The sequence below is a fragment of the Sciurus carolinensis genome, chromosome 7, assembly GCF_902686445.1.
Source record: "Sciurus carolinensis chromosome 7, mSciCar1.2, whole genome shotgun sequence".
Classification (NCBI taxonomy): Eukaryota; Metazoa; Chordata; class Mammalia; order Rodentia; family Sciuridae; genus Sciurus; species Sciurus carolinensis.
Window position 1 is genome coordinate 148177231 of NC_062219.1, and position 27535 is coordinate 148204765.

Sequence of the window (27535 nt, forward strand, 5' to 3'; positions counted from 1 at the left end):
ATTTGAGGAGTGGAATCTGGCACCCACTACAAGATCCTTTTTCTCCTGAACTCTCTATAAAATCTTTTTTTCTTTCTTTGTGCATCTAAAATAATTAGTTACTTGTAAAGAGAGTGCCATAGCAACAATGTACATTCATATATTTTTTCCACATTTGCTATCTTATGTAAAGGCAAGGGGTTTGGAGTCAGTTAGAACTGAGTTGAAATCGTGACTGTCACAGTAAGTAAATGTGATGTTGGGGAAACCATTTAAGCTTTCTGGGTCTCAGTTTTCTCATCTCTAAATTAGGACTAATAATAGAAATGACCTGGGGCTGGGGAGATAGCTCAGTTGGTAGAGTGCTTGCCTTGTAAGCATGAGCCCTGGGTTTGATCCCCAGCACCAAAAAAAAAAAAAAAAAAAAAAAGTAGAAATGACCTCTTTGGGTATTTAGAATTAAATGAAATAATATTTGCAAATTTCTTAGGACTGGGCATATACATTCAATAAAGGCTAGATTTAATTTTCATTCTTTAATAACTGGCCCAGCTTTTATAATTCTGACAGGCAGTTATCACTGTCTCTCCCTGGATGGATGAGTCAAGTGACTTGTCCAGGGTTAAACAATTTGCTAGTGACAGCACCAGGACTTCTGACTCCGGGCCCCAGGTCTGCACCTCACCCCATCACACCCAGTCAACTTTATAGACTTTTACAGAATGCGATGCAGTATCCAGCACAAGAAGAGATTTCTCCTTGGTAAAGGTCAGAGCCACAGGATGGGAAAGACCATGAGTAACCATGGGTTTCAATTCCGGAAACTCCTCGGGTTTTCCTAAGCACAGGATAGCTGGGCCAGAGGTATCTGCAACAATCACATTCCCCTGGTGATCAAAGGTCACAGCTGAAGCAGTTACTCTGGAGGGAAAGAAGAGGCTCAGCCCAAACGTGTCCACCTGGCCGATCAGTTGCATACTTGAGCTAAACACCTTCACCCTGGTGCTGCTGGTCCCGGGGCCCAAGGTCGAGGCATGCTCTAGGACCGCGATGGCCCCAGTGAGCCAAGACACAGCCACCCCGCGGGGACTGCACAGATGAGCTTGCAATCCTTCTGTTCTCCGAAGGGCCCCTTCTGTGAAGTCGACTTCCAGGAGGTGCAGAGACCCTGCCTCCGCATCGGTTACCAGAACCCCATTCTGAGGGGTGGTCTCCACACCCCAAGGTAAGGAGAACTGGCCTCCAATGACGAGCTTGATCTGGCCAAAAAAATCAAACACTTTGATGGAGCGGTCGCCGGCGTCGGTGACAACCACGTGGCAGTCATTGGTGACAGTGACGTCCAGTGGGTACCTAATGTCTTGGGCGGTGTCACCTTTCTCTCCAAACTGATGCACACATCCTCCCCCGGAGTCAAAGACCTTGACCCGCCTCTTGCCGTCGTGCACCACCACGACCCGTCCTGTCTTGGGACATAGTGCCAGACCCGTGGGGTTGATCAGGGTCCCCCACCCGCCAAAGGCGTGGTGGCAGGTGAGGACCCCGGGGGTGCAGGGGGCGGAGGGGGCGGCTGGAGACCGGTGAAGGGTGGAGCCCAGGAGCTCCAGCAGGTGCAGCACCGGCAGGCAGTCGCTGGTGTCGCAGGCGCGGCAGGCCCGCCGGCAGAAGGGGCACTCGAGGGCCAGGGTCCGCGGGTGTGCCAGGGCGGCCACGCAGGCCAGGCAGACCACGTGGCCGCAGGACAGGTTGCGCGGGCGCCGCTGCTGGCGGTGGCCGAACCTCTCAAAGCACACCTTGCATTCGAGCAGGCTGACCTCGGCCTCGCGCACCAGCTCCGGCGGCGTCCCCGAGCCGCCCCGGGCCTCCTCCCCCATGGCGCGCCGTCCCCGCTGGACGCTGCCCCCGCGCAGCCCGCGGCCACGGTCACGGGGCGGGGCGTCCGCCCTGACGTCGAGCGCGGCGGGCCGCTGGCCGCGGCCTGCCGCCCCCTGGTGGGCACGCGGCACTCCTGCCTGAGTGGACGGGTCCAGGACGAATCCACCTGCGCGAGTTTTGTGCAGACCGGTCATCTTCGGTTTGGGTGGATCATCTGCATTTGACAGGCAAGGAGGCCCACCCGCGGAGGACCGGTGGCTTGTCCCTGTTCTTCAGCCCATAAGTGACAAAGCAAGAAGTAGAATCCAGAGTTCCAGCGCTGGTGTCCAGCAGTGTCTCCCATCCGCAGCGTTGGGCGCTGGGGACCAGAGCTGGAGTCACACGGTCCCTTACTTCATGTTAGCTATGATCCGACGGGAAAACACAGACACACCAAAGTTAAAACTCCAGGAAGGCGAGGCTGGGGTGCACCCTTTGGTGTGTTTTATCACATTTGTAGCAAAGGAGAAGCTTACTGAATACTTATAAAGTGAATTTGGCTGTGGAAGAAGGAAGGTTATAGGCCAATACTAAAACTTACTAGACTTGTGACTTTCATATGGGGAGCCATGGCTGAGAATGCCTTCGACAGGAATAAACACGAATTAAGAAAGCTGTCGGGCTGGGCTTGTGGCTCAGTGGTGGAGCACTGGCCTAGCACGTGTGAGGCACTGGGTTCAATTCTCAGCACCACATAAATAAAATAAAGGTATTATGTCCATCTACAACTAAAAATATTTTTTAAAAGCTATTAACAATTACTATAGAATTTGCTCCATGCCTGCCTTTTTTAAAAAAAGGGTTTATGTAGATTATCTCATTTAAACCTCATGACGATCCTATATGGTATATTGTTTTCATCACCCCTTTTCTACAATAGAGTTCATAGAGGTTAAATATCATGGCTAGGGTCACATGGCTAGCAAGTGGCTGGGCTTCCACTGAAAGCCAGGCAGTTTCACTGAGGAGCCCACACGCTTAACTAGTCCAGTGGTTTTCAAACTTGGTTGCATATGGTAAGCACAGGGACTCATCCCCAGAGATTTGATTGCTCTGGGGTGTGGTCTGGGCTGCTGGGATTTGTAAAAGTCCCCCAGCTGATTATAACCGAGTCTGAGAACCAATGCGCTGTGGTGGGTCCTTCAAACACCAACAGCTTCAAGTGTTCTAATCTCAGTTAAGACTGAAAGCAAAGAGGTTCTATCATCTATTGGAAAATATTCAACCAGGAGTTAGCATGATCCAGCTCAGGAATCCACTGTGTTATTACAGTCTTCCGTTTGCCAGATGTTCCCACCCAAATGTCTTACATGACAAAAACCACATATTAGGTCATTTCTGTTCATTTAGAGACCACGGTCATAACCAGTGACCCTTTTATTTCCTAGACTTCTGAGAACACATGATTCCATCACCTGTTAAAACCCCAGGAGAGAACCTTAATGGAAGATAAGAAAGAATATTTTCTTATAAAATGTTACATGATTCAAAGATTGTATATTAGAACACCACAACCAACTCAATACTGTATTTCAGAATACATTTCCATTCCAACTAAATAACCAACTAAAACCACATCCAACAGAAATGTCTTCCAGAAGTTATTTCTCAGTCAAGAAATACATTCAGAACCTCAAAAAAAAAAAAAAAAAAAAAAAGAATACTTTTAGAACCAGCATTGCCTAATACAAATATAAGAGCCACATTACATCATACCAAATTTTATTGTAGCCACACATTAAAAAGTAATAAGAAACTAGTGACATGAATAAAGTGTATATTTTATTTAACCCAAAATATCCAAATATTGTCACTTTGACTTTTTAATCACTATAAAAATATCAATGAGATGCTATACTCTTGTGTAGTAAAATCCAACATGGATTGTTCACTCACAGCACATTCCAGTTCATATTACCTCCCTTTCAAGTGCTCAGTAGTCACACGTGGCCGGTGACAGTCACAGGAGGCTGGCTGCTGTCACAGGAAGCCGGACAAATGTAGGCCAGATCTGTGCTGAGATGTTACCTTCTCAAGACGCTTTGCCAGACTGACTTTGTGGATCCCTGACTTGCTCTAACTTGTCTCTGCTCCAACGTTGTTTAAAAAATATTTGAAGATCTCAATTCATTGCTGACCATAGCTGAACTTTGACCCTTCGGTCTTGTGCTGCCAGACTTCCAGGAGGGAGGAGCTGGAGGGATCAACTCCCCTGCACACACCCTGCTAATCCTACCGCCTTCTTGATCCTTTGCTGCTCCCGTGAGGCAACTACTAGTACTGCACCGTCAGCTTTGTTAGCCCTGGGGCTGTAACCCAATCAAGGCCTCAGGAATACAAAGAGGCAGGTGTTCAGCCAGAGAAATCAGAAAAAGCGGCAACAAAGAATGTCCATAGAGCAGGGCATGGGGGCATAGGCCTGTAATCCCAGCAACTCAGGAGGCTGAGACAGGATGGGAAAATACGGTTGTCAAAATCAGCCTCAGCAGCTTAACAAGGCCCTAAACAACTTTGCAAGACCCTGTTTCAAAAAAAAAAAAGGCCTGGGATGTGCCTCTGGTTAAGCGCCCCTGGGTTCAATCTGATACCAAAAAAAAAAAATGTCCTTAGTAATCGCTCTACTATAGTAGTTGGGAGAACACAGTGGTGCTGGAAGACTTTGTGACCCATTTGCCCTAATAATTTACTGTCAAGGATCCAGTGGTAAATTTGACATATGGAAGTATAACTTGTGGCATTTGATTGGAGATTAAGGTTTTGTCAGTTATGCAAGCATTTAGGTTTGAGTCCTTGTGCAATTTAGCAGCACCATATCTTGGTGGGGCACTCTTGTTATCTTTGTCATTTGCTGCCACCCCATGGAGTAGCCTCGGTTTCTAGTCTGGCGTTCCCCTCAGCAGAAGCCAGCGTTCCCTTCTTTGCCTGGTCCTTTTTCTACTTAACAGAAGACATGGAGTTTAGTGAACTCTTTTTTTTTTTTTTTTTTTTTTTGCGGTGCTGGGGATTGAACCCAGGGCCTTGTGCATGCAAGGCAAGCACTCGACCAACTGAGCTATCTCCCCAGCCTTTTTTTTTTTTTTTTTTTTTTTTTTTTTTTAATTCATTCTTAAAACCAAACCTTCTCCTCATTCCTTCTTTCTTTCATGTCTGTCTCTGAAGAGATAAGGAAGTTCCACACCTGGTTTTGCTCCACACTGTATCCTGGTGCCTGGGGCAGGCCTGAGAGGACTGCACTTAAATTTGCTGAATGAATGCTGACTGCAATGATGGGGAAATACAGCTGTCAAAAAATCTTGGGCTGGGGCTTAGCGGTGGAATACATGCTTAGTGTGTGTGAGGCCCCTGGATTCAATCCCCAGCACCACCAAGAAAAAAAAATGTTCTTTTTGGTAAATATTTAGTAATTGGGCTATTCAGGAGGTTGAGGCAGGAGAATTGTAAGTTGGAGTCTAGCCTGGGCAACTTAGTGAGACCATGTCTCAAAATAAAAGAGGCTGGGGGTATAGTTAAATGTCCCTGGGTTCAAGTCCCAGTACCCCCAAAACAAAACAAAACATCTGTATCTAAAATATGATTGAAACTTTGTCAAAATACACGTATGTAATAGACAAAAAAGAAAGAAAACACATCTCCATGTTTTCAGTATTATCTCAAGCAATATGATTTGGTTGTTTTTGTTTTTCTTCTTAGACTTTCTTATACCTTCCAAATTTCCAGAGTATTATTTTAACTATTTAAGTATAAATCATTGCTAATATCTGATTTCTAAATACTGCTTCCCATGACCATTCTCCTCCACCTGCTGTGGAGAGTTCACACCAGTAGTGAAACACACTTCTATCAATATCCACTGGTTAGAGCTCATAGATTTTCAGGCATTTTTTCAATTTACACATTAAAGTTACATGTAATTAAGAACCTAGGGGCCTGGGATTGTGGCTCAGTGGTGGAGCACTTGCCTAGCATGTGGGAGGCACTGGGTTCAATTCTCAGCACCGCATATAAACAAATAAAATAAAGGTTGATTGCAACTGGGAAAAAAAGAAATCTGGGACGTGATTATTGGTCACACCCAGCAGAGTGACTGTGCCTAAGGTACCTTTAAGTAATCCTATCTTATCGCCAGTAACTCTGCCACTCTGGAGAATTTGTAATATGTTTGGCAAAGAATAAAGCACATTATATAAGAAGTGATGAAAAGTCAGAGCTATAACAATTAAAGACTATTATTATTATTGTTTTTATTGTTGTTTTCCAGCATTTGGAGGCTCAAACCCAGGGCCCAACACAGGCTAGGCAAGTACTCTACTACTAAGCGACTTTGCAATCTTTTTTAGTTTATTTTGAGACAGGGTCTCTCTAAATTGCCAAGGCTGCCTCTAACTTGTGATCCTCCTGCCTCAGCCTCCTAAACAGCTGGGATTATAAGCATGTGCTACCATGTTCAGTAAGACAATTTGGAGCTTTAAAAAGCATTTAGTAGAAATCTTTCTTTGAAAGATCTTTGAGTGCGTGCCATATACTTATACACATGTATGAATGAACATACATCTAGATTGTTCCTTACGAGAATAAAATAGGCATATGCTACAGTTGTGAACAGGTACATTACTGGGACATCTCTGAGGTTAGGCTTCTGTTTGCACAGGAATTCCTTTTCATTTGGGAATTCTCTCATAGGTATATCTTTCAGGCCACCTTCTGTGGTCCCTTGACCATTAACCCTGCATGAAGCCGAATCTCAGGCTTGACCGAGGTCAGCGTGGAAGCGTTGGTTTTATCTCTGTTTTTACTTTCCCATTCACCCACACTGACTATTATATCCCTTCCTCGTTTCCTCCAGACTGCTAATGACAACTCTGAATATCTATGTTGAACATCACATCCCTGTGTAGGCGACGACAAGGCACTTAGTGAATCACCGTGTGCAGGGCAGAAGGCTCAGGTTCTGTTATTTAAAGGACTAAATGAAATAAAAGGCATTTTTACAGAATCCTGAGAATAATTCAACTGCTGTAAAATAATGTATATGCAGTATATCTTCTATCTTGAGACTTTTAAAAAGGTCACTTCCCCAATGAGGACACGTTAACGTGAAAGACTGACAATATAAGGTCATCTCATTTGTATCACTTAAGATTCTCTGGGTGCCAGTTATAGAAACGAACTCCAGCTCATGCCAAGAGAAGCGGACATGGGCTGGGGATATGGCTCAGTTGGTAGAATGCCTGCCTCGCAAGCACAAGGCCCTGGGTTCAATCCCCAGCACCGCAAAGAGAAGCAGACATTATCACGTGGATACGGCACTCTTCCCCAGCCTAGTGGCTGGGCCTCTGGAAAGATGAAAATATCCCGTTTCTCAGATCTCTAGGTGGGACGTGGCTGCAGCACAGCTCCGGGTTCACACGTTACAGTTTCACCCTCTCTGCAGTCAGCTTGTTGTTCCAGCCCCAAGTTCAAAAATCTCAAAGGAGAACCAGATTGGCCCAGTTTGGGTCTGCAGTCATTCTTGTTTCATTCGCCTGGAATTGGAGTTGGCTACGTGTGGCTCCTGAGCCCATGCTGTGGTCTGGGGGCAGGCCTTGGAGAAATGAGAGCCTTTTTTTGGTACTGGGGATTGAATCCAGGGGCTCTTAACCACTGAGCCACATCCCCAGCCATTTTTGTATTTTATTTAGAGACAGGGTCTCACTGAGTTGCTTATGGCCTCGCTAAGTTGCTGAGGCTGGCTTTGAATTCTCCATCCTCCTGCCTCAGCCTCCCACACTGTTGGGATTAGAGATGTGTCACTGTGCTGGTTATTCTTACAGTTTGGGGAAAGAAAACATTTGTTCCATATGTGTTGGTTTAATTAAGTTTTTAAAAGTCTGTTTCTTGATTTTGTTACATATAAAGTTACATATGGAGAAAATATGAAAGCAGGTTCTAGGATTTGAGGATGAGATGGGAGCTTATAGTAAAAGCTCATCTTTTACATAATTTTTAGACTACTTTGAACCCTATTAAATTGTTACATTTCTTCCACGGTTCTAAATTTCGTAAGAATGCCAGTTTTTCTATGTCTGTGGGTATATGCATTGTTTTTCTTTTATTTTTCATTATACAAGAAATACATGCAATTTTTAAGACACAGGTTAATATTTTGTCCCCAGTTATAGACACCTCTGTAAAAGAGCTACTTTAACATTTGAGTTTTCCTCTAAAATTTTATATGCATTTTTTGAGCACTGATCTATGATATGATTTAATGAGAAATTTAAAAAATTTACAATTTAAAAAACACCCATTATATTTTCAAGTCTTAGCATAATTTTCTTTTTTCTTTCTTTTTTTTTTTCTTTGGTGCTGGGGATTGAACCCAGGGCCTTGTGCTTGCAAGAAAAGCACTCTACCAACTGAGCTATATCCCCAGCCCCATGGCATAATTTTCAATTGCTCAAAAACATATTCATGTTACTTGATTTTAGTTACATTTCATCTACTTTTCTGTAAGTAGATACAATTTTTCAAAAATGTAGTCAATTCCCCAAGTTTTATGTCGTTCTTCAAAAGCGTCAACCTTCTCAAGGCAGAGAATATTGCATTTTGTACCTAAAACAAGAACAAAGGGTAACATGTCAAAATTCTGTAAACAGTCAAACTGTAGAACCAGCCGAGGTGCCCGTCAATGGATGGATGGATAAACAAAATGTGGTATATATACACAATGGAGTTTATCCAGTCACAGAGAAAAAAGAAATTATGTCATTTGCAGGAAAATGGCTAGAACTTGAGAACATTATATTAAGTGAAATAAGCCAAATTCAGAAGGTCAAGGGTCGCATGTTTTCTCTCATGTGTGGAAGCTGGAGAGGAAAAAGGAAAAGAAAAGGGGTGGGGAGAGCTCATGAAAATCAAAGGGACTTAGTGAGGTCCCAAGCAACTCAGTGAGACCCCGTCTCTAGATAAATTATATATATATATGTGTATATACACACATATACATATATGCATATATATATAAATTTTAAAAAAGGCTGGAGCTATGTCCCAGTGGTTAAGTGCCCCTGGATTCAATCCCCAGTACCACCAAAACAAAAAAACAAAAATATTCAAAAGGAGATCAGTAGAGGAAAGGGACTAGGGGGACGGAAGAGGGGAGAAAGGGGGTCAGTGCTTGGGAGTGATACTGGCCAAATTATATTGTTCTCCTGTGTGCATGTATGAATATGTAGAACAGATCCCACCACTATGTACAACTATAATGCACCAATAAAAAATGTGGAAAACAAACAAACCCTGGAGACCATCATGGGGGTGATTCTAGAAACACTTCCCATGATTTTAAAGGGACTGTGTACTGAGGCTCTTTCTCTTCTATTTAATGCAAAATGTGAAATGCTAAGGGCAAACTTCTGGACTCTGGAATTGTTATTATCCCAAGAGCAAGAGTAAATGTACCGCCTCTGTAGAAAAGTTCACCGTTTAACACAGAGCCATGCAGCCAAAAAGTCACATTATAGAGATTGGTTCCTTTTCTAGGATAAAACAGTTTTCAATAAAATGGTCTCCCCCTTTAAATTTCAGAGGCTTTAATCACATACTGATAAGTTTACTAACAGCTCAACACAGCTACCTGCTAACTTCATTTAAAAAGTTAGACTGGGACTGGGGTTGTGGCTCAGTGATAAGAGCACCCGCCTAGCATGTGTGAGGCACTGGGTTCGATTCTCAGCACCACATATAAATAAATGAATAAAATAAAGGTCTAGCAACATCTACAAAAAAAAAAAAAAAAAAAAGAAGAAGTTAGAGCCCAACTTACCAAACAACCTTTGAATTTCAGCATCTGGAACATAAAATGGTGGTCCTAGGAATGAGAGAAACAGTGAGGAGTGATTCCTACAACTTTAACTCTGAAGAGCCAGGAGCGTCCAGGGCCTACCCCAGCTGCTTCCCATGGCCCGGCTGACCCATTCTATACACAGCTTAGTCATCCAAATGGGGGAGGGTGTGGCATGGTCTTCTGTTTTTTGTGCTTTGTTTTTGTTTTTGTTTTGCATATCTCATACAAAGAAGAGAACCTGCTTATTGAGGGAATGGCCTTGTTACATATCCATCTGAGTGTTGATGAAATAGAGGCTGAGCCAGCCATGGGTCTTGGGAACATGGAAATCAGGGTGGAGTCCATTGGTAAATTCCTGTGGGGTATCTTGTCTTCTGGGCACTGATTTTCTACCTCCTGCACCCACTCATTCCTATATGCTCCTCCTACTCTTCGTGGGACACAGGGATTATTAGGAACCTTCCCTTTGCCTATTGACAGCAGTATTCTGAGACTCCACCCCCAGAGCCCGCTGTGTCTCTTCCCACGGGTTTTCCTGGGCCTCTGTTCATGAATGGAATTCAGATCAGATTAGCAGAGTTAACTTCTGCCTCCAGTAGCTTCTATTTCCAGCCAACTGCCTCAGACTTAATTAGGGGCACTGGATCTCATCTCTTAATGAGTTTTTTTAGACCTAATTTATTCAAACAGGAAAAAAAAAGACTAACATATGCAAATATTTATAAAACAAGGCACTTTTTTAAAAGCTCAACTAAAAATCCAAAAGCGGATTCTTACAAATTAAAAGTCTACATATTTGGTTTTCACTTCTCCCTGAAAATAAAAGTCCAGATGTGACGAATGTTAAGTTTCAGTGTCCAAATGAAATGGGTCCAGAGGAAAACATCCCGTTTATAGATTCAAAACAAAGGTATCATTATAGGATGCAAAAGATAAATGTAAACTTTGGGGTTTAGAGATCCTCCTCCCCCACCCCCAGCCAGTCCTGTGAGGGGGCACCTCTGTGTGTAAGCATCCGCCCAGCACGCTGCCACACACCATGGTCTGACTAGGCAGTATCCATGCTGGAGTGACCAAATTTCCCCTTCCTTCCAATCTAGTGCTTATGGGATTTCTCTGTTATATTAGGATCGTCCATTTTCCTTTTCAACTATAGTTTGAGTAGGAATGGTAAACAAAATGTGAAAGGAATATAAGGAAATCAGGTACGGTGTGGGAATAAAAAAATATTTATTATTCCCCTTAGCTCAAAATAGAATTATCTTCATGCATACAAGTAATATGCTTCCCATGAAATAAATGAGACCGATAAATTCTTATCTAGGTCAGAGAATTAAATCATAAAACTAGGGGAAAAGAATCATACCAGCTTTACCTGCATGTTTGGTTGGATCATAAGAAAGAACAGCCAGGAGGTACTGAAACCCTTTTCTTAGTAGGGACAACATGACATCCGTATAGCTAAAAAGAACACAGAAAAGTTTAGGATGCATTCCTCAGCATGGCAGAGACTGGAGGGGACCCGAGGCGGGGCAGGAAGTCAGCATTCATTCTCATCAACACTACACGAGTGGGTTCTCATTCGAAGCGCAGGAAATGGGTCCAACAAACTATGTCCCTTCCTTAAGTGGGAGAGGAAAAGGGGGCCAGCTTGCAGGCTGCTCTGAAGGACTGCCTGGCCCCAGTGTGCCCCAGGCGGTGGGTCCCAGACCATGCTGGGGGGTTAAGAGTCACCGAGGCACCCCTGAAAGGAAAGAGGCTGAGCTCTCTGCCCACAGGTTGACTCAGCAGGTCTGCTGCGGCCAGGGATGCTGCAGTTCAACAAGTGTCCTGGGTACCTGGCACCTCTTCCAGGGGCATGTAAAGGAGATGCAAAACTCAGTCCTTCTCCTCTAGTCAGCAGGGAGAGAGGAGACCACCATGCAGGTAAAAACGCTAGGTGCAGCCGGGGTGGAGCACATGCGTGAGGCCCTGGTTCGATTCCCTAGCACTGCCAAAAAAAAGAAAAAGAAAAAACTATCAAGGTGGTATGAGATCATACTTCCGCAAGGGTGGCCTAAGCCACGCGTGCTTCTGGAATCATCCTTGCAGTGGTGCCTTGGGGAGCAGGGGGCACCCCTTCCCAGCTATGTCTGGGTGGGACGTGACCCCTAAGAGGCCCATCAGCAGATGAACCGGGAGCCAGGGCTGGGCCTGGGGCAGGATGGTTGGGGAGCAACCATTGGCTCCACTTGGGAACTGAATTAGGAGACAAAAGATGAAATGCTGGTTAGCTGTGGCTACTGCACTCAGAGCTGGAGGAGGTGGAGGGCGGGCAGCCAGGCAGGTGTGTGGGAACAGGAACGGAGGAAGCTGGAGGTGAGGGCCGGGGGCAGAGGAGGCACAGGCAGGGCGGCAGAGAGCCGTGACTGACAGACAGGAGAGCTGGATGTCCAAGTTCAAACCCCTGCTTCTCCACTTACAATGTGTCCCAGCTTACAAATTCTTGGCCCCTTTATGCCTCAATTTTCTGAACTACAATCACCAGCTCACGAGGGGTAAGAGTTCAGTGCTTTGAACATTACCTGCCACACGGACAGGGCTCAAGGTTGGCTGTCGTTACCCGCTTTTGATCTTGAACATAAATTCCCCTAACTCAGTGACCTTGAATGGAATACCCTTCCTTGCAAGTCAAAAAGCCAGACCAAAGAAAACACTGGAGTGTTTTTAACTTTCTGATTCTTGTTCTTAAGAAGAGGAAAGATGCTTGCGTCTCTGTGAAGGTGGTCAGTGGAACTGGCTTGGCAACTTTTCCTAGGACTGACGAACTTCCTTCCCCTTGGAGTGTGGGCTTTCAGTTTCAAAAAATTCAGAAAAATGAGAAAGGTGCGTGCCACTGATTTGTCAGGCAAGAGACTCACAGCAGAGAATAAACACATGAGTACTTGACATTGTGCAACTTAAGCAGAAGATGCTGAGTACTAATGGTAGGGCTGAGAAAAAGTACCAAGTACCAGTCCAAAGATAAAATGATCTATCCCTCTGTTGGTACAAACTAAGTAGTTACTCCGATCACAAAGGACATCATGTTCTCAGCTGTGCTTGGGGCTGTGACCACACACAACACAGAACACACACACCTGGGAGGCAGGGAAGAGGAAGAGTGGGGGGAACTCGGGAGGACATGGACTCTACTGCCAAGCTAGAGTTCTAGATAAGCCCTCATTACCTCCCGACCCCTGCCTCGTTAACCGTGAGTTAAAGAGCTCACAGTCTATTGCGCTGGACTTTATATCTAAGGAAAGATAAGGTGGTGTTACTTGGCAAGAAAAAGTGTATTTGTCTTGCTGTGTACAGTTTGCTTCTTTATTACAAAATCTTACTAACGGTAAGAATCGTACCAGGCCAAGCACTGGGGAAAGAGTAGATTGTGCTGTACCTGGTCTGCCTTTGGCCTGTCCTTGACACCCAGTTGGCTCTGCACTGCCTTGTGGGTTTTGCCAGGCAAACCAATGCCTCAAAGAAGAGGAGGAACATCATCGCAGAGTGGGGAATTTAGGCATTTATCAGAGTTGAGTTTCGTATGTGAAAGTGGTGTCTTACGGAGATGAAAACGTCCCAGGTGACGCTCTGAGTTGATAAAGGACGCTGAGTCACATGTGAAAGGCAGATACTGAGAATGTGGTGTGGATATTTGGGTGAAAGAACAGGGCTGGAAATATAAAAATCCTAAGGGCAAAGACCAGGTACAATTTATTCAGTTATTTCCCCCGCCACTGGACATAGTATGCATGTAGGAACTTAAATATGTCTTGAACATGTGACTGAAAGTAACAGAAGTGAAGTGATCAACAAGGAGCAAGCCTAAGAGGGAGAAGTAGGGTGGGGGTGGCCCAGTGGTAGAGTGCCTGTCTAGCGGGCACAAGGCCCTGGGTGCCATCCCAGGAAGGTGGGGGGTAGGTGGTACAGGCTGAGGCTGGTTTGCTCCTTAGGAAATGCTGACATTAGCCATGTGAGGAAGACAAGGATTCCAAGAAAGACATGAGTGATGTCGGAGAAGGAAAAAGCAGAAAATGAAGGAAAATTGCCTACTTCTGATACCTTGCGTTCCAATTTAAAATCGTCAGGTTTGGCCATAAGTCTACTCACGAGGTCAGGTTTTCAAAATAAAATTTTTATTTTCCTGACATGGAGCCTGAACTTTTTGGATATGTGTTAAGAGTCTGCCTCTGTACAGTATTTGCGTACTATATCCAAGTAGTAAGCGGTATTATTTGCGTTGGAAAGTATAGAGTTGTGATCACATTTTCCTCATAGGCTTTCTCAAATTTTATTTTCTAGTAATATAAGAAACAAAACAATAGTAATAAGAAACAAAACCTCAATAACAAATGCTCTGGTAATAACATCAGCTCATATTTGATATTCTTTGCAGAGGTAACAAGGCACTTTCCACCTACTCATTTCCTTTAGCACCCAGGCTTGAAAGTATTCGGATATCGGAGTGTAGATGGTGAAGCCAGGACACTGAGTTAGATCTCAGCTCCGTCATGTAATCACTGCCTAATTTAGGACAAGTAATTTGATCTCTTTGAGTTTAGCCTCCTCTTCAGTATAACGGAATAAAGATTGTGTATCCCTCCCAGGCCTGTGGGTGGATTTACGGTTTGCATCTGGAAGTCCTCCAGAAGCTCACATGTTGAAGGCTGGGTCTCGAATGTGGCGGTGACTAGAGATGGGCCTGTGGGAGGTGACTGGATCGTGAGGGCTTTGACCTCACTGGGTCAAACATTTACGGATTCAGAGCTCAATGGCCTAATGCAGGCGGTGGGAACTTCAGGAAGCTGGGCCTACGTGGAGGAAGCAGGTCATTGTGGATGTGCCCTTGAGCTCTCCTCAGCCCCTTCTCTGTCCTCTCTGCTTCCTGGCCACCATGAGGTGAGCAGTTTTCCTCTGCCACATGCTTTGCCATAATGCTGTGCCTCACCACAAGCCTTCAGGCCATCTGGTCAAGTGACCATAAACTCAAACCTTTCTGAGACGAAATAAATCCTCCTCCTTTAAATGGATTTATGTCAGGTATTTTGTCACAGTGAAATAAAACTGTCTAATACAAGTGGATTAAATGTGTTGACCTACATTAAATATTTCAACAATGCCTGACAGAGGGCAAGTGTCCAAGAGGTGTTGCTGGGTATGATTAGTGAGGTGTTGATGATGGTGTATAGAAATATTGCAGTTTTGCAGGGGAGTAAACAGAGGCCAAGAGAAGTTGAGTACTTTGACCAAGACAACACAGCTTGGAAGTGACAGACCCACAAGCCTTATACCTAGGTCCCTACAGTGAAATCCTATACTTTCCTGAAACTCAGGTCAAGACGAAAACAAAAATAAACACAAAATTCGAATTACTTACCATTTGCGATCACCTGGATTAATGGCAACTAATGCTCCTCTATCCCAAATCCTGTCAAATTTGCCAATATTTGCTCTACCAGAAAGAAGGAGAAATCACAACATTTTATGTGTGAAAAATCAAATCCTGAACAAGATGTACCACAGTGTCCCCGGGGCACATGCTGGTGCTTCACCCATCATCAAGGAATTGAGATCTCATGTCTGCTTTTCTTCGCAGAGTCCAGGGTTATGTTGATCTGGGTGGGAAGCTGTCCATCTCCTAATAGTTTAAGAGTCTGTGGCAGCAGTTTCCCCATTCTGTTTTGACTCAGGTACATGAGGAGAAACGAAGGACAATGTCTATTGCCGCTGCTCCCAGCCCCTGGCTCAGGTATAAGAAATTTCAAACGCGATCTTGTCTGTCTGTGCACCTTGCAATTCATTTCTGTTGCGGGCCCAGGTGCAGGGTAAAAGACACTGTCTCACTCTCCCTACCCTTTCCTGCTTGCCTTGAGTCATAATTGTGTCTCATAGTTTGGGAGCTCTCCAAGGACAAAAATATCAAGTGGACAGACAAGGAATCTGTCATAAGCATAACTGCAGAACAGAGATTCAAATCAATGCCTCATGGAGATCACACCAACAGGCAGAAGTGATGAGAAGACACCCCACCCCGACCCTAGCACAGCATAACAGGCACCCACTATTTTAAATGTAGGTGTAGTGTACAGTCTTACCTGGGAAGATCAAAAATGCTGCAACAGTACAATGAAATATTCCCAGAAGAACTCTGTAATGGAACAATGAAAAAAAATTTTTTTCTACTTAGTTAAGGTACATTTGAATGACCCAGGAAGAAAAAGAAGGCCCAAAAATGGCAGAGGTGGCAGAGAGAGTGATATGCATAGTAATCACTGCAACTTCACTGTAGTTTAACAGAACCTTGTTTATTCTTTTAGCACCTGTATGGGATTTTTTTTTAAGGCCTTCTTTTTTTATTTTTATTTTTTTATTTTTACAGGTTGCATTTTGATTCACTGTACACAAATGGGGTACATCTTTTCGTTTCTATGGTTGTGCATGATGTAGATTCACACCATTCATGTAATCATACATGTACATAGGGTAATGATGTCTGTCTCATTCCACCATTTTTCATACCCCCCTCTCATTTCCCTCTATGTAATCTAAAGTTCCTCCATTCTTCTCTCACCCCCCACCTCCCCTCCCCCATTATATATCATCATCCACTTCTCAGGGAAAACATTTGGCCTTTGATTTTTGGGGATTGGCTTATTTCACATAGTGTGATATTTTCCAATTCCATCCATTTATCTGCAAATGCCATAATATTATTCTTCTCTGTGGCTGAATAATATTTCATTGTGTATATATATACCACAGTTTCTTTAACCATTCATTTGTTGAAGGGCATCTAGGTTGGTTCCACAATCTAGCTATTGTGAATTGAGCTGCTATAAACCTTGATGTGGCTGCGTTACTGTAGTATGCTAATTTTAAGTCCTTTGGGTATAAAACGAGGAGTGGGATAATTTTAGGATCAACTCAAAGAGGAAAATCAAAGAGTAAACCCTAAAGATCAGTGAGGTGTTGTGTGTTTTGAGGTTAAAATTCTAGCAATGCTTACTTGAGTAGGGTCCTGATATTTTCACCCTGCTAAAGATAAATCTGCAGGTCAATCATCAGACTGCTGATATAGACAGATTTTTTTTAATTGGTGGATTACCGTTGTATACATATTTGTACTTGCACACGATATGGGATTTGTTGTTACATATTTGTACTTGCACACGACATAACAATAGAATGTGGCCAATATCACTCCCCAGCATGTCCCCCCTCCCTTCCCTTCTCCCCCCCACCCCCTGCTACTTCTCCTCTGATTTTCATAAGATCCACCCCCCCAATACCATTCTTTCCCTTTTTCCTCTCTAGCTTCCACATATGAGAGAAAACATACAACCCTTGACCTTCTGGGTTTGGCTGATATTGCTTAACATAATGGTCTCTAGTTCCATCCATTTTCCTGCCAATGACATACTCTCATTTTTCTTATGGCTGAATACAATTCCATTGTGTTTATACACCACATTTTCTTTATCCATTCACCCATTGACAGACATCCTGGCTGGTTCCATAGTTTGGCTATTGTGAATTGTGCTGCTGTAAACCTGGGTATGCATGTGCCACTACAGTATGATGATTTTGATTCTTTAGGATAAACACCTAGGAGTGGGACAGCTGGGTCATATGGTGGTTCCATGCCTAGCCTTTTGAACTCCACAGTGCTTGTGCTAATTTACAGTCCCACCAACAGTGTAGCAGTGCATTTATTGTTGTGTGTACTTGATGACTCCATTCCTGTTATTCAGGAAAAGTGTGGTTGCACTGCCTCCCCCGACATCTCTCGATCATTCCACTATAAGCACTTGATGAGCACTTAGGGGACAGGACACTTATCCAAGATTCTAGAAAATGCACGTTAGTTTGACTCAGTCTCTGACTGCAGAGAAATAGGACGACACACAATGGCCAGTATGGTTATGGTTATGTGCCCGAGGACCATGTGAACAGAGAAGATGAGCCAGGGGCTGCCTGGGGGCCTAGGGGTAGACCGAACAGGAGGCAGCCTCGGACAGGGCATCTTGATGTATCTGCTGACATCAAAGCGGGGGGCTGGGGTGCACCCCAGGGAGAGTAACATGTGCAGAACTGAGGAGTCTGGGAGCTGGGAGCGGGTGGAAGGGCAGTGTAGAAGGGGTGCATCAGGATGTGCCGGAGTCGATTCTAAACCAAGGCACCAGTACCGGTTTCCAAACAGAGGAGAGAAGGTCTTTGAACACCACTTCGGAAGCTCTGTGGGGGTCAGTCCCTCTGGGGGACCCTGGAGGCTCGAAGAACATCCAGTAGATCTCAACTCTGGATGCAGAGTGGAATTCCTGGGCATCTTTAAGCAGTATTAACGTGCCTCCAGGTCTGGCAGATTCCAATTTAATTGACTTGGGTGAGGCTTGGGAATTCTTAAAAGACCCATGGATGATTTTAAAGGTGCATCCAGGGCTGGAAACCACTGCCCTAACAGGGGGTCTGGTCAAGCTCCTTTGGACTAAGCAAACTCCTAGAATTCCTATATGATTTGAGCACAGGGTAGCGGGGAAGCTATAAAGCAAAGTACTATCAAGTCTCCTACTGACCTGGGCAATAGGTTCAATATTTAGAAGAGTATTTGTGAGAGATTGAATGTACAAATGGACAATGGCCAGACCATTTGTGACAACAGGACTCTGGACCACAGCCTCTGTAGCAGCCAGCCTGGAAGCTGAACCATAGCCTCTGGGTCTACCTGGGCAGTGACTGCCAATTTCCCTGATGCCTACCACCAACCCCCTTCCAACTCAGACTGACCACAGAAAGTCAAATACACTTTCCACACCAGCCACATTCGATGGTCACCTAGATGCCCACCTCCCGCAGCTGCAGGCCAACAGCCTACTCAGTGCACACTGGAAACTGCCCTTTCCCACTCTCACGCTGTCTTTGAGTCTGCCAAACACAAGTGGTTGCCTCCCTCTTAAAACCGGTCTCTGCTGCCATCTGGGTGGGTTTGTTTATTTCTGCATTATCACCACGAGCTAGTGGGACAGTTTCACTGGGTCAGGAGGATGGCAACTCCCAAAGTCACTCTCTCCAGCCCTAATACCACCTCTTTCCCATCCACAGGTCCTTAGAACCATCATCCCCAGAACAGAACTCATTTTCTCTGCCCTTCAACTTGCTTCTTTATTCTCTACCACCTGACTAGTTAGTGACCTGAGCTAGCAATGGAACCCATTGCCCCCTATTCCCCCACCCAGTCTCTGAGCCCTGTCAGTGACATAGCAAATGCTACTTTAACCCATCCTACATGCTCCGCATGCCTTCAGGCCTTTGTGATCTCCTTCCTGGGCCACCACCACACCCTCCTACCTGGTCTCTCCCTAGGAGGCTACCTCCCTTCAAGTAACTTCCCAGGAAGGCATAAAGGAGATTTACCTCAAATGGAAATCTGGCCCTGTCCTGATCCTACTTAAACCCTGCTGTGCAGAATGCAGTACTAACTCCTGGGGCCTCTGGGACCAGGGACTCAAGCCCTGCCTATGGCCAAGCCTGTTCCCAGGCTTGTCTGTCACCCTGAGTCAGGAGGCACCCCACACTGGGCTGGGTCACTCCCTGTCATTCCCTTAATCCCTTAGGTCTTTCGGTTTTGTTCCACTCAGCATAGTTTCATTCCTGTTTCTCTCTTCTCCTCAGGTAAGGGATTCTTTAGGACAGGGACAAATTATCTTTTATTTCTTTAATATCTGATACAGGGTTTGTCACCTAAAAAATCTCAGAGAAGTACTATTAATTAAAAAAGAAGGAGGAGGAGGAGGAGAAACAGAAATAGAAAAAAAGGCTAGGGGTATAGAGTTCAGTGGTAGAGCGTTTGCCTAGCACGCGTGAGGCCCTGTGTTCCTGTCCAGCACCATGCACACGCACACAGACTCACCGAATCTAAAAACTGGAATTTGGAGAGACTTCCACCTGGGTTCTTGTATTTCTCTATGTCCATATCTATCCATTTTGCTAGCCATCATCTATCTTTTGAAGCCCCAGTTCCTTACAGTAGGTCATTACTATCAAAATCAAAACAAACCTTAAATACTTTGGTGCCAGGAATTTCAGCAATTGGTTCTTCGGAATAAGAGAGATTTTGCTCCATAAAAAATTCCCGTATTCCAAGTTCGCTGATTTCCACACCAACTACACTGTGTCCCCGGTCAGCAAACCTGAATAAAACAATACATTTATACATACAGTTCAAATACAATACTAAATAAAGGTATATGCCTTAATAAACATGTTTTCTTTAATTTTAAGGGATTCATAGGAATTTAGGTTCATGAGGTTTCACAGGCTATGAAAGATAGTGGGTCCATGTATTCTCAAACCTTGTGTTGAATTCTGCAAAACGGATTTATATGACTTTAGGAAAAAATTATAATTTGGAATGCTAAAGTTGATGTAAACATATGTATCTGACCGTGAGAAATGCTTTCAGTGTCCCTAAATCAGTTTCCACTGAAACGCTGTGTGGAGATGTCTGTATCTATGCTGCTCAGCGCAGTGGCCATTAATATGTTGGCTGCTGAGCAGCATTCTGACAGAGGAAGTGAATTTTAAATTTTATTTGGTTTAAAAATATATAGCCACATGTGGCAAGCAGCTACTATATTGGCGCACACAGCTCTAGAACATTAGCATCCATTTCTATAATTATCTCATTTCCATTTATTTACAACAAATATCCTAAATTTTTAATTATCATATGCAACTAACTAACATTTTCCTGGCAAGCTAACTATAGAAGTCACCGTTTTGGGATGTTGAATGCTAGAGAAAACACTATCAACAGCAAGAATACCTTGGCACACCAATGAGTTTAGGTCCAACTACATTAAAAAAAGTCAGATCTGCTACAGTGTGACACATACTTTCCTAAAAATCACCATGGTATGCAAAACTGCAAAGAAATCACATGGCTGATGGAAAAGTGGGGGTTAGGGAACAACATTTGAAAACGATGCAGTGCCACACGAAACAGAAAAAAGACAAGAACCTAATAATAATGGGATCACACGTGTGAAATGGTTAAGAATAGATAAATACTGCAACATGGCACCTCGAAAAAGACCAAGTGTCCTTGTAGAGGTGGGTACCGGAAGGGCTGCAATTTGTGAATTATGGTGAAGTGTTGGAAGAGTGTCACCGGAAATCAGACGGAAAGTTGCAGTATCTGGTGAGGATGAGACAGGCTCACAGTGCCTGATAAACTGAGGTGGCAGGGTGGGGCCGGGTGTGCACAGGCACATGGTGCCTACATCTACGTGGCTTAGCACACCTTGGTACAGTCTTTTGATTTTGCCTAATTTTTCTTGCAGATGAAACCACCAGAAAGCAAATGGGAAAATCACAGAATGCTCAAATTGTTCCCCAATATATCAACTGAACAAAATTCACATGTTCAAAACAAGAACGAGACAGACTGTTACTTGTTATCTACACAAGAGCACACCCTTTCAATGTGGGCAGAACACGGACTGTTTGCAGTTCCAAAATGAAACATACTGACTGCTTGTCTTGCTTATTTCCTAGGAAATTGCTGAGCTAATATACAGGGAATATTTTTTCATTTTCCATATACTTTTTGAAGTTATAAAATGTAAACAAAGTATCCAATTTGGCTACTTTTTTTTCCCCTCACTCAACAGGTGGAAAAATGAAGCATGTCCTACAGTAGAGTGGGATTAAAACAAAACAAAACAAAACCAGAAGCCAAATATCTTAAACATTTCATTTTGATGCTTTTTGGCTTAGCTTATGGTCTGTTTATCTATTCATATCTGATGTCTATATAGATTTAACACACAGACTAGTTAAGAAAATGAAAATTTCTCTAATACAATAACTTGGATGCCATCACAGCAGATCAGTTCTGATATTTCATTATTATCATATTTTGCAGTGCTGGGGCTTGAACCCAGGGCTTTGTGCATGGTAGCAAGCGCTCTACCACTGAGCTACAGTCCCAGTTCCTTGGTATTTTTATTACAAATGGCTTTAGACTAAAAAATATTTAACAACCACACCTAACTGGTTTATTCCTCATATTGTTTTCCTAATATTGCCTAAAATCTCTGCTGGAGCTACACTGTATCATTTATAACAACATCAATGAGATGATCTGTTTATAGAGTTCACATTTTTCTTGCAAGCAGTTTCCAAAGTTACTCTCTCTTCTGGTTCAGTGAGTTGGTTAATACCTAGGTCTATTAATAGAGTGAAATGTTCTTAAGTTCATGGTCACACTGCATCTTAAGCCACAGCAGCCATTTAACATACACTCTTTATCTACAAGTTGAAAGAGTGCTGTCAAAATTCTGCCACCTTTATTGAAAAACCAATTACAAATGCACCTTTGTGGATAGTCACTGATGATACGGGGAACAGAGCATTTTTACTCTGTTTTGCATTTATTATATTTTACTATATTTTGCATTTAGTAACCTTTTACATACATCCTTTTTTCTTTCCTGCTTAACAATCCAAGTTCTCAACATTTAAGCTTAGAAATGAAGACATCTTGGCAGGTGAGTTTGTGTGTGTGCATATTTTAAAACAGAATTCTGTATAGAAAACAATTTCCAGGTTCCTGACTTTATGGTAACCCACAGTAACTTATTAATTAATATGAATTCTCTTTGTAGGAATTACTCACAAGGAATTTCTTCATCACTGGTTTTATAACAATGACTCATGATAACAAAAAAAAATTTTTTTTTTTTTTTTACTGTGCAAGGATTGGACCCAGGTCTCACACATGGCTAGGCAAGTGCTATACCCTTGAGCTACATCCCAGAGGCTGCTCCTTTTTTTTTTTTTTTTTTTTTTTTTTTTTTTGGTACCAGGGATTGGACCCAAGGGCTAGGGCCTTCCTAAATTGCTGAGGCTGGCCTCTGCCTCAGTCTCTGGAGACCCTGGGATGAGGACCAGCCCCTCTCCTTTTTTTCATTCCTTTGAGACAGGGTCTCACTAAGTAGTACCCACGCTGGCCTTGAACTTTCAATCTTCCTGCCTCACCCTCCCAGGCAGCTGGGATTGCAGGTGTGTGCCACCACACCTGGCTGTTATAAAAACTTTTATTTGCTCATAGGGATAGGGGTGAGCTGAGCTGCACAGTGGACCATAAACACTGTCCTGCCAAATAATTATAAGACATTTTGAATGTTTCTGTTTACTTCTATTTCAAGTAGCTAAAGGTAATTTAGCTTAATTCCTAAATCACCTACAATAACTAAACCATGCACAAAGATCCAGGAGATGTAAGCGGAAGGCTGGGTTTTCACCCCTGCTGGTTCCAAACTAATTATTTTCCTTTGAAATGCAATACAAAAAGCCAAGGTCACACCTGTTCCCTTTCTTACTGTTTGAAAATATTGTCTCTAATTATATAACTACCACTAAGAGTCTACTAAAAATAAGGAATTCCTCTGCATTTCCTGAGAATGGATTTTTTTTTCCAGTACTAAGGATTGAACCCATGGGTGCTCTACCAATGAACTACATCCCCAGTTCTTTTTTTATTTTGAGACAGGGCTCGCTAAATTGCCCAGGCTGGCCTTGACAATCCTCCTGCCTCAGTCTCCCAAGTAGCAGGGAATACAGGCATGTGCCACTTTTTAACCTATATCCTATTAAATATTCACTTGCATTATCATGAAAGAGCAGTGTGTTGATGGAATCTCCTCCTACCATTTCATTTCAACAGCTTTTCCACAAAGAGGGAAAAATATCCTTAGTCCACTCTCGCCTTTAAGAAAAGTATCCAAATATTTCTTCAATAGCCTGCAGAGAGAGAGAGAAAAAAAAAAAAAAGAACTTGTTTGAATTAGCCCAGAGCACAGAAGAAAGCAATGTGGTTGTATCAATGAACTACTTTTCATGCACTGTCTCACTTAATATTCTTTGAAACCTTACTGAATTGATAATGTTTTTATATTCATTTTACATATAAAGAAACAGAGCAGTTAAATAACTTGTTTAGTCATCCTTCTAGTAATAAATGACTTACACTCTGGGTTTTCCTAATTAGTAATTAAAATTTAAAAAGATTTTTTTTCCTTTGGTCGACATGTTTTGAAAATTCTGTATTAATCTCCACATGTATACTTTTAAAGAAAAGTGTTGTGGAGAGGGAGCCTCTGAACCTGTGAATTTTTCAACATCTGTTATATGGAAATTTCTCTAAGTAAGTTTAACTCTCATAGTTTAATTTCCTCTGTACAGATGTGGCTCTTCTAAGGCCACCCCCAAGGCAGAGGTGATCTATAAAAATATTCTGGGGTGATGCCTAGACTTCCATCTGGTGTGCAAAAGTAATAATAAAATGCTAATGAAGACAACATCTTCTGGGAAGTGGGGTGTTGGCCTAGGACAAGGATCATCTATAATGACGATTTAACTCAAATGGGCTTCATAATTTATCATTGCTGCTACAAGACAAATACTGCTACTACGTTGCTTGACATCCTAGCTCATTTATTTTCTCTTTATTTCTCTTCTTCACCATATAGAAGAATGACAGAATACATGTAACTGGTAAATCAGTCAAAACACCACCACTTTGGAGTATAAAGAGATGGTACTACAGCATCTGCTTGGTATAAACCTGCATAACCCCAGCAATTTTATGAAGACATATCATAAATCTAAGATGCCATCAGTTGTAAGTCACATCATTATTTGTACTCTATGGAAGAAAACACATTGCCAGTGAAATTATGACATGCCACAGATGCATTCTGATTTCAGAATTGATACATAATGACAAACTAAAAATGTGCATCTTAAAATCAGTCTAAGAACTGACATTATTATTTCTATTTCAAAGTCAGTTTTTGATACAGAAATTCTCTTTCACAGAACAAACATGTCTTACTGATTTCCTTGTTCTTGATGAAATCCAATTTTGCGGGTCACCCACTTGTCTTGCCATTCTTCCAGGGTTAGTATTCGGTTTTTCTGTACCTCCCAATCGGGGTACTCTTTAATATCAAGTGAAGGTCTTGTATCACTCATAGTTTATAGAAACCTTTGTCTCACAGGCAGGTATCTCCAATGCCTAAATAGAATAATATGTGCAATGTTGTTATTTAAGGGCACTATAATTCTGCTAAACTCAACGAAAACCTAGTATCCTTGGGAGTATGGCTTTTAAAAAATATTTCACAATTCAATAGAAAGTTATGCAAAAAAATTACTTTGCAGTGAATCTGATGGTGGAGGTATAACTCATGTTACACATTAGGAAAGATATTTAAATAAATTGAATTATACCTTAACACTACAGTAAGAGAGCTGGATTTAAGCTTAAAAAAGGAAGGACAAAAAATTAGACATCACACAGTTGGTAACATTCATAAACTTAAAATTTTTTCTAGCATCTGACTTTTTAAAATTTTCATATTTATGTCTGTTTTAATCAATGTTATAGTATACACATTTGAGGAGTTTAATAGATTTGCTATGAAATAAGCAGTCCTCTTTCCACATAAGAGGCAACCATCTTTAACTCTTTTACCTGGATCATGCTATCTTAAATTAGCATGCTTATTTTGTATCTTCTTAATTTGTTCATTTCTAGTAGCATCTAGAGAAGATGAGCATTTACCTCTCTTCCGAGTTCCCAACACATAGACACACACACACACCCCATCCTCTCCTCTTTCCTATCTTTCACATATACTCATAGCATATTTTTGATGAAGTATTTGGTGTGTACATTATAACCAGGTAGAGTCACAGTTAAACCATATAGTATTCTATGAGTGCTTGTCCTTTTCTACACAACTTTTGATTCTGTAGTTGGTTTCTCATTTTTAAAATTTCCATGTACTTACTAATTCAACTCCAAACTCTGCCAATGGTCCTGGTTTCTCATCAATATACTCTCAGTTCTTCAACCATCAATATGAGGATGGTTTATGCCTTTAAAAATTCTGTCATTGGTGGGGTTTCAGGAAGCAGCAAAAATACATGCATGGGTTCAGTATCTCATTTGTACATCATAAGTCTGTATTTTTAAATAATTTTCTCATAGCTTCTTTTAAAAAATTTTTTTATTAGTTGTTGATGAACATTTATCTATTTGTTTGTATGCAGTGCTGAGAATTGAACCCAGTGCCTAACACATGCTAGGAAAGTGCTCTACCATTGAGCCACAATCCCAGTCCCTCTTATAGCTTCTTTTTTGCATGGGAAAATGCAAACAAAGGGAACTGAGAAAAAGAACATGTAAACATAACTGCAGATCTATCAGAATATATAAGGAAGATGCCTGTCCTTTCAATGTCAATTTTGCAATATTAAGGCCAAACACAGTTCCAAAACTCCCTTTAAATCATTAGTGAAACTGGGCCTGGGTTGTGGCTCAGTGGTAGAGCGCTTGCGTGGCATGTGTGAGGCACTGGGTTAGATCCTCAACACCACATAAAAATGAATAAATAAAATAAAGGTATTATGGCCATCCACAACTAAAAAAAATTTTAAAAATCAATAGCGAAACTAATTTGGTTTGGATTAAACTAGCATGCTGTTATTGGCAACTCAAACAATGATTTATTCATGAGATAGGAAACGTGCATAAAATCAAGATTTCAGGAAAAAGCTCCTCTTTTGTTGGACAATTTGGCTTCAGTGTGCTTAGGATTTAAGAAAAAGGCATCTTCTAGGATTCACTTTTCAACAAATATTAGTTAACAAATGGCTTTTACAAGGCCTTGAAGATATCAGAAAAGTGTCAGTTTTCTGACAAACCCTAGGAAGTATTCGATTATTTTGGGTACAGAAATACCCAAAGAGTTGCACTTTGTCATTTCTATTTTCAGGCAGGAACTTTAGAACCCCAAAGCTGGAACCCAAAGTTGATCCTTCCTACAGAAGTCCTGTACTAAAACTAAAAGGGAAGCACAATCTTTATCATCCACTAGAGCAATCTTGAATTACATTAACTCTATTCCTTTAACACAGATTTGAACTATATCATAAATATCATCAATTCTTAGTTCTAACAGTTTCTTAAGGTGTACTCCACTTGTCTAGGTCATTTCTTAAGAAATACTGTCTCTCAACACGATATAAATACAAAGTACAGAATCAGAAAAAGCAAATTTCATAATGATTCCTTGTCATAAAAGTTAATTTCAAATGTGCTCAAGGGCCACCCAGGTCCTCCTCCTGCACCTTTAAAAAAAAAAGCCAAAAACACCCATTTCCGCTTTAGTTTAATTTTAACATTTCGTTGGATTAGGTAACTTCCCTAAGATACACAAATTCTGAGTTAAGGGATCAGTGAAAGTTTTTATGCATACCCTTGGGTAACACACCACCGAGCAAGCCTTAATTTACGATGCCCAGCGTTCCGTGCCCCAGAGCATCAGTCACTATCTTGGCTTAACACTCACCAAGACAAACAATGCTTTGGGGGTTCCCTTGAAATCATGGACTCAAATACCTTGCACTACCTGACCTCGTTAGTACCACTTCTCGTTTCCGTTCCCTGACCCCATTTCAGGGCGCGGATAGCATCCGCGCTCCGGGTTCGCGGGTCCCGGGAACGCTCCCAGCAGCTCACTCCTCTCGGCTTGCTCTGAGAGCCCCAGGACTCACCTCTCGGGTCACCGGCAGCCAGGCTCCTTCCCCTCCCCTTCTCCCGCGCCGCGCTCCCCGCCGGGGCCCCCCTCCTCCGCCGCGGCTCCGCCCGCACGGAGCGCCCTTACTCCGCCCTCGTCCAAAGCCCCGCCCCCGCGGGCCCGCCCCCAGTGGCCCCGCCCCGGAGCGCCC

At 42.8% G+C, this 27535-nt stretch overlaps 2 protein-coding genes across 5 annotated transcripts; both read right to left on the reverse strand.

Annotated features, from left to right (window-relative positions):
* Positions 1-423: 423 nt before the first annotated feature.
* On the reverse strand, positions 424-1863 carry Nhlrc1 (NHL repeat containing E3 ubiquitin protein ligase 1). The gene has a single exon (XM_047558559.1). The coding sequence runs from the start codon at positions 1851-1853 to the stop codon at positions 669-671; it is 1185 nt and encodes a 394-aa protein (XP_047414515.1). The 5' UTR covers positions 1854-1863; the 3' UTR covers positions 424-668.
* A 6331-nt stretch (positions 1864-8194) lies between these two features.
* On the reverse strand, positions 8195-27471 carry Tpmt (thiopurine S-methyltransferase). 4 transcript variants are annotated; one of them, XM_047558561.1, is made up of 9 exons: positions 27362-27471; positions 24633-24815; positions 23447-23539; positions 19791-19923; positions 15832-15884; positions 15114-15188; positions 11094-11179; positions 9698-9742; positions 8195-8484 (listed from the first exon to the last, which is right to left on the reverse strand). In XM_047558561.1, exons 2-9 carry the CDS (start codon positions 24770-24772, stop codon positions 8372-8374), a joined length of 738 nt encoding a protein of 245 aa, XP_047414517.1. In that variant the 5' UTR covers positions 24773-24815; positions 27362-27471; the 3' UTR covers positions 8195-8371. The 4 variants fall into 4 exon arrangements, with proteins under 4 accessions (XP_047414517.1, XP_047414516.1, XP_047414518.1 ...); XM_047558560.1 differs by lacking the exon at positions 27362-27471 and adding an exon at positions 27207-27344; XM_047558562.1 differs by lacking the exon at positions 27362-27471 and adding an exon at positions 27157-27296.
* Between the last annotated feature and the right edge of the window lie 64 nt (positions 27472-27535).